This window comes from Hylobates moloch, unplaced genomic scaffold (assembly GCF_009828535.3).
Source record: "Hylobates moloch isolate HMO894 unplaced genomic scaffold, HMol_V3 SCAFFOLD_1, whole genome shotgun sequence".
In the NCBI taxonomy this organism is placed as follows: Eukaryota; Metazoa; Chordata; class Mammalia; order Primates; family Hylobatidae; genus Hylobates; species Hylobates moloch.
Window position 1 is genome coordinate 112,691,189 of NW_026652276.1, and position 8,046 is coordinate 112,699,234.

The 8,046-nt window shown below is 39.5% G+C and overlaps 1 protein-coding gene across 1 annotated transcript; it reads right to left on the reverse strand.

The window, feature by feature from the left end:
• Window positions 1-6,066: 6,066 nt before the first annotated feature.
• On the reverse strand, window positions 6,067-7,016 carry LOC116812179 (acyl-protein thioesterase 1-like). The gene has a single exon (XM_032757901.2). The coding sequence runs from the start codon at window positions 6,994-6,996 to the stop codon at window positions 6,451-6,453; it is 546 nt and encodes a 181-aa protein (XP_032613792.1). The 5' UTR covers window positions 6,997-7,016; the 3' UTR covers window positions 6,067-6,450.
• Between the last annotated feature and the right edge of the window lie 1,030 nt (window positions 7,017-8,046).

Genomic DNA, 8,046 nt, shown 5'->3' on the forward strand with positions numbered 1-8,046 from the left:
ATACACCCTGAATAACATTCAACACTTGAATAACATTTAAGCAGAGAACAAAATCAAGAACACAGCTCTATTTAAAATAGCCACAAACAAAAATAATATACCTAGGAATGGATTGAGTCAAGGGGGTAAAATATCTTTAGAAGGAGAACTACAAAACACTGCTGAAAGATATCAGGGACAATACATACAAATGGAAAACATGCCATGCTCATAGATTTGAAGAATCAATATAATTAAAATGTCCATGATGCCTAAAGCAACCTGTAAATTAAATGCTCTTTCTATCCAACTATCAATGCAACTTTTTGTAGAATTAAAAACAATGGTTTTAAATTCATATTGAAGAATAAAAGGGCCCAAATAGCCAAGGCATCTTTAAACAAAATGAATAAACCTGGAAGCCTCACTTTACCTGACTTCAAACTGTATTACAAGCGACAGTAACCAATATAGCATGGTTCTGGTACAAAAATAAACATGTAGAGCAATGAACAGAAAAGAGAGACTTGAAATAAAGCTACACTCCTACAACCAACTTATTTTTGACAAAGTCAACAGAAACAAACAAAGGGGAAATAACTTTCCATCTAATAAATGGTACTGATAAATAATGGACTATATAGTTAGTCATATGCAGAAGAAAAAAACTGAACCCCTACCTCTCAGCATATAAAAAATGTAACTCAAGATAGATTAAAAACTGAACATGAAGCTTCAACCTATGAAAATCCTATATGGCCTTCCTGCCTTCCTTCCTTCCTTCCTTCCTTCCTTCCTTCCTTCCTTCCTTCCTTCCTTCCTTCCTTCCTTTGAGACGGTCTCCGTCTGTTGCCCAGGCTGGAGTGCAGCAGCATAATCTCAGCTCACTGCAACCTGCCTGCCTAGGGCTCCCATGATTCTCCTGCCTCAGCCTGCCAAATACCTGGGATTGCAGGCGCACACCACCACGCCTGACTGGTTTTTGAATTTTTGGTGGAGACAGGGTTTCGCCGTGTTGGCCAGGCTGGTCTCCAACTCCTGATCTCGAGTGATCTGCCCACCTTGGCCTCCCAAAGTGCTGGCATTACAGTCTCTCTCACTCAATGCTCAATGTTGCCCAGGCTGGAGTGCAGTGGCGTGATCGTGGCTGGCTGCAACCTCCACCTCCCAGCCGCCTGCCTTGGCCTCCAAAAGTGCTAAGATTACAGTTTCTGCCCTGTCGCCACCCCGTCTAGGAAGTGAGGAGCGTCTCTGCCTGGCCACCCATCGTCTGGGATGTGAGGAGCGCCTCTGCCTGGCCGCCCAGTCTGGGAAGTGAGGAGCGCCTCTGCCCGGCCGCCTATCATCTGGGAAGTGAGGAGCACCTCTGCCTGGCCGCCCGTCGTCTGGGAAATGAGCGCCTCTGCCCGGCCACCCCGTCTGGGATGTGAGGAGCACCTCTGCCCGGCCGCCACCCCACCTAGGAAGTGAGGAGCACCTGTGCCTGGCCGCCCCGTCTGGGAAGTGAGGAGTGCCTCTGCCCTGCCGCCAATGGGTCTGGGAAGTGAGGAGCGTCTCTGCCCGGCCACCCCGTCTGGGAAGTGAGGAGCATCTCTGCCCGGCCACTCCATCTGGGATGTGAGGAGCGCTTCTGCCCGGCCCCCCATCGTCTGGGATGTGAGGAGTGCCTCTGCCCAGCCGCCCATCGTCTGGGAAGTGAGGAGCGCCTCTGCCCGGCCGCCTGGTATAGGAAGTGAGGAACGCCTTTACCCGGCCGCCCTGTCTGGGAAGTGAGGAGCCCTTCTGCCTGGCTGCCCTGTCTGGGAAGTGAGGAGCACCTCTGCCCAGCCGCCTATCATCTGGGAAGTGAGGAGCGCCTCTGCCCAGCAGCCCATCGTCTGGGAAGTGAGCGCCTCTGTCCGGCCGCCCTGTCTGGGATGTGAGGAGCACCTCTGCCCGGCCGCCACCCCATCTAGGAAGTGAGGAGCACCTCTGCCTGGCTGCCCCGTCTGGGAACTGAGGAGCGCCTCTGCCCGGCCACCCTGTCTGGGAAGTGAGGAGGGTCTCTGCCCGGCCGCCCCATCTGGGATGTGTGGAGCACTTCTGCCTGGCCGCCCATCATCTGGGATGTCAGGAGCGCCTCTGCCCGGCCACCACCCCGTCTAGGAAGTGAGGAGCGCCTGTGCCCGGCCGCCCCGTCTGGGAAGTGAGGAGCGCCTCTGCTGGGTGGCTGTGCAACCTTCCAAGTGTGAAGTGACAGGCTTCGAAGTAGAAGGAGTGAAGACACTGGCACTGATTATGTAACACCTTGGCAGCTATCTCAAGTCGTTGATGGTGGAGGTGTTGGAATTATAGAAGAAAGCAAACACACAAATTTGACTAAAGGCGATTTTGTGACTTCTTTCTATTGGCCTTGGCAAACCAAGGTTATTCTGGGTGGAAATAGCCTTGAAAAGGTGATATATATATATGAACGTATCTGATTTTTTTTCCCCGTATAGTTCTTACTTTGTGCATTTGATATTCAGTTGTGTTTGTAATCACGGGAAAATAAAAACATATAAAAACAAAGAAAATCCTATATGAACACCTAGAAAATACTCTTGGAGACACTGGCCTCTGAAAAGAATTTGTGACTAACACCTTAAAAGTAAATGCAACAAAAATAAAAATTGACACCTAATTAAACTAGATCTCCTGCACAGCAAAAGAAATTTGACAAATAGACAAGCTACAGCATGGAGAAAAATATTTGCAAACTGCATACAACAAAAAAATTAGTATATAAAATCTATAAGAAATGTAATAGGAAAAAACCACAGAATATATCAATAGATACTTCTCAAAGGAAGATATAAAAGCTGTCAAGAAACATGCAAAAAATTGCCCAACATCTTAAGCCATTAAAGAGATTAAATCAAAATGACAATGTGATAGCATCTCACACCAGTTAAAATGGCTGTTACTAAAAAGTCAAAAAAATAGCATGTTGTAGAGAACAAGGAATGAATGTTTACACACTCTTTGTGAGAATGCAAATTAATTCAGCCTTTTGTTGATTACTTCAGCCTTTTGTTGGAGCCTCTACTTCAACAAAAGATGCCATGAATTTCAAGCTATTATGCTGACACATATATTGTCTCTAGAAGGGTTCTGGTTTGTTTGCAATCAAGGTGTAGCATTTCTGGCTTCCCTTGTGCTGCTTTGTTTGTGTGAAATAGGAAGATAGGAAGTAAACCATGACATTTGTATTTTCTACAGCCACAGCATCTGAATTCTAGTGTTATGTCAACTAGAAACAATGTCAGTATTTCAAAACTGACAAAAAGAAATTGATACTTTATCGTTTCAAATGTTTTTATAGATTATAAAAATTTATAGCTTCTGAATTATATAAGTTAAACAACCTGAACATGCAGATACCTAAAAGTTTTACCTAGATAATAGTATTAATATTTTAATAGGTTATGATTGTGAGTCACAGCTGCCCCATCGAGTTTACTGGAAAGCGGTTATTTATCTTCTAAGTGTATACAGAGAATAGGCTTTCATAATCCTAAACAAAGAGATCTTTTAAGATTAGCACTATATTTAGATCTGAATAAAATTCATAGGCTTGTAGTAACAGAAATTTTAATATATTTTCTAGTAGAAAAAAGTCAATAGAAATAAGTTATTCAAATGAGTTTTTAAAAAGTTCACGTGCTCATTAAATAACATTTAAAATTACATTGTAAGTGACTGATTTGTAATTCCAATCTATTTCATTTTAGTCACTGAGAAAACAATATCCTTAAATTATTCAATCAGAAAAAATATTTTTATATTAGTGTTTCTGAAACTTTCAGGAACTGTAGACCACTCAGTGGATGGGGAGGCATGTGCAGACCACAAATTTTCCATGTAATAATAGGTTCATCTTAGCTTTAATATAAAAATTAAATATATTTCAAAAGTAAAATTAGTGGCTTTTTTAAGTCATGAGAGACATTATTGTTAGAACCCATTTGCCAAATTATTTGTGTTAGGCTTAGTAATAAGTGCTTTGAACCAAAAATCAAGTTCTACATACTATCTCAGGGTAAAAAGAAAGTGGTTTTTATCTTATTTATTTTTACCAATGAAATATTTTTATTTTTAAACTGTTATTTTAGATTTAGAGGGGGTAAACCTAGCCTTTCTAGACTTCCTTAGTAATTGGTAAATTTCTCTTTTTATTTTGTCATTATTACTTTTTCTGCACTCAGGCTGGAGTGCAATGGTGCAAACATTGTTCATTGCAGCCTTGAACTCCAGGGCTTAACATATTCTCCCTCCTCAGTCTCCCGAATAGCTGAGACCACAGGCACAAGCCTGTGTGCCCAGCCCATTATTATTACTTTTAATGTCTGCTAGTTCCTGGGGTGCACAGAGATTTAAAGGTCACATTCTTCCAGGGTTTGGGCATAACATGAGCACTGGAATTAAATAGGTAGGTCCCACAGGGAAGGCAGTGCCCAGGTGAATAGAATCTAGGTGTGGGTGTGACCATTCTCCTTCTCAACTTGGCTCTTTCTTGTTGTTTGAAGAGACAGAGTAATACTGGGAGGCAAAAAAGGACCTTGGGCTTGGGGTCGGAGGGTGTGATTTGAGGTCTGGAGTTGATCTCTTAAAGGCTATGTGAAGTTGGCACTGTCTCCAACCTCTCTCCTGCATATGCAAAATGAGAAAAACAAGGCTGGATGAACTGAGTTCCCTTTCAGTCTTTTTTTTTTTTTTTTAAGTTCTTTATTTCCATAAATTTTGTGGAACAGGTGGTATTTGGTTACGTGAGTAAATTCTTCTTTTTTTTTCAGAATTAAACTTTATTTCACATTGATAGGAATCATGAAAAACATTTACATTTTCCCATGTTACAGCACAACATTTCAATGGAATATTTCTTGCCATAAATTATATCTTGCTAATTTGTAGAAGTGAAATAAGTTTATGTTCTTCAAGGTAAAGAAAAATGACATAGTAAATGATTGTTTAAAATTTTTAAATCCAGACATAAACATGTGGCTTCATTAACATCCTATATAGTCCATTACTAAATTATTTCCATTATTGATTAGCACCCATTTATAAAGATGCATTCTTAATATTGTTTTGGTCAGCTGGAATATAGCAGAAAAATTAATGCTGTTCAGAAATATCAAGCATACATTTTTGCTACATATTAATCTGTATGGTAACTACACTTTATGTACCCATAAGTTTGTTTTCAAATAATTTTTACCAGTAATCTGGTAAAATTTAAAATTGACAATTTAAAATGATTGCTATTTTTATGTTTGCATGAAAAACTAATACAAAAAATAATTTGACTAACGTGAAAAATTTCAGATAAGTCCACTGGCAGATGAAAATAAAGCAAAAAATTACAATAGATTCCTCATCTTCTGCAGTAGTTGGTTTCAAACGTGTACAAAGTAAACTCTATGCTATGAGAAGACGAAATCATCTTAGAAGTTAGTTTGTAAGATCAGTCTTAAAGATATTTCAGAACATACTAGAATATGATCTAATTATTCTTTCAGTTGTTTACAGAAAAATAAAACCACAGAATTATTCCTGTTACCTGGGTTGAGGATCCTAATAGCTAGGTGTAAATTTGGATAACGTACAGTAATTTGAAATAAGTAGTGCATGAAGTTTTAATGTCTGATTTCTCTATAAAGCATAAATAGATTTTAAATACCTTATATCTGTGACCCAGAATGTCAAATTACAGCATGTATTGACAGTAGCTGTCTATGGCAGAGAGGCAATACTTGGTCTGCTATGAAGGACAATAAAGAAAAAACAAACTTTTTTTTTCCTTGAGAGAAAAGAGTATTAAATAGAAATAATATCAGGGAAAATAAAAGCCTGGTCCCAAAATAAAAGGGCCATTAATTGAAGAGAACAATTTTACTTTTTCTTGACAATAAACAGCATTATCCCTATTATTAGGAATAATGTAATACCACCTCATTCTTATTATGTATTACAATCTATGTATATATGAACACATATATAAAAATACAGACACTGCATGGTGACTAAGAAATTTTGGAATAAATTTGTAGACTAAGTCACAGCATGCATAAATTGTTTATATCTTAACTGCTCATTTATACCTGAACAAATTTTCATTAAGCATACTGCTAATTTTCAAATGATGTAATAAAAAATCTGGTGGCAGTACTGTATTATTTTGCTGAATTACATTTGAGAAAAAAGAAGCTACCTGCTTCATCTATTCTAATATAGTAGATCCTGGGTCTTCTTATCAGAATACATGTATAGAAACTTAAAAGATCATAAATTTCTCATGAGGAGACATTATTTGATCTGTGTCACTGGCATGTATTTGCAAAACATTTTAACACTGCAAAACATTAGAAATTTGAAGACTGGGCATGGGAAAAGGTTTATACTCTACTACAGTGATGCTGGTGTACTTCTACACAAGGCCTCTTAGTGACGTCAATCAATTGGAGGTAGGAGTTTATCAATGAATTGCTTGACATCCATCATTTCCTGTTGACACGAACTGTGCATCATACCTTCATAGGTTTTAAAGGTCACATTGGCTGGATTCACCAATGTTTTTAGTTTTTCAACCTTAAGAGAACCAAACATCAGGGGAACTAAAAGGTCACAATCCCCGTGGCACTGGAGAACAGAAATATCTCTATTAGCACCACCGATAGTACCCTGTGGAAAGGAAGCCCGAAGTGGAAGCCAGCAACTGAGTGCAGTAACACCTGCCAGTTTCTGCTGCGTGGTAAGGGCAGTATATAAAGATAAAGCTCCTCCCTGAGAAAACTCTCCCAAAATAATTCTGTTAGAAGGAATGCCATTCTTCACTGCTTGATCAATCAAAGCTTTTATATTTTCTGCTGCCTGTTTAATCCCAGATTCATCCTCCTGTGAATCTGGTGAAAGCCCAATAATATCAAACCATGAAGGCATAGCCATGTTCATATTTAATGTAACAGGCCTAACAGGCCTGCAAAGGCTTCTGCCCATCCATGCCCTGTATCTCCCAATCCATGCAGGAAAATTATCTTGTAGGACACTCAATCTTCAAACTTCTTTCATTGAGGACAAGAGTGCGAGGTGACAATAAGGCGATTTCCTGGCGGACTTAGGTTTCCCTCACCCACACACCAGGCAGAAACATGCTGCACAGGCTGACTCCATTCCCTAGGCCTACCCGCGGGGGGTCCCGGGGCCACACTTCCTCAGCAATGCAGGAAGGAGCTGGGGACTGAGTAAATTCTTTAGTGGTGATTTCCGAGATTTTGGTGCACCTATCACCTGAGTAGTATACACTGAACCCAGTTTGTAGTCTTTTACCTGATGCCTTTACATCCTTACAGTTTAGCTCCCACTTATGAGTGAGAACATACAATGTTTGATTTTCCATTTCTGAGTAGTATTCAATTATATATATATATATCTCCACAGTTTCTTTATCCACTGTTGATTGATGGGCATTTGAGTTGTTTCCACATTTTTGCAATTCCAAATTATGCTGCTATCAACATGCGTGTGCAAGTATTTTTTTTTTTTAATAATAACTTCTTTTCCTCTGGGTAGATACCCAATAGTAGGACTGCTGGATCAAATGGTAGTTCTCCCTTTAGTTCTTTAAGGAATTCCCACACTGTTTTCCATAGCGGTTGTACTAGTTTACCTTCCCACTAACAGTGTAGAAGTGTTTCCTTTTCACTCCATCCACACCAACATTTATTATTTTTTTATTTTTTTTATTATTGCCATTCTTACAGGAGCAAGGTGGTATCACGTTATGGTTTTGATTTGCATTTCCCTGATCACTAGTGATGCTGAGCATTTTTTCATGTGTTTCCTGGCCATTTTTATGTCTTCTTTTGAGAATTGTCTATTTATGTCCTTAGGCCACTTTTTGACGAGATTTTTTTTTTTCTGGCTAATTTGTTTCAGTTTGTTGTAGATTCTGGACATTAGTCCTGTGTCAGATATATAAATTGTGAAGATTTTCTCCCACTCTGTGGGTTGTTGTTTACTTTGCTCACTTCCTTTGGCCATGCAAAA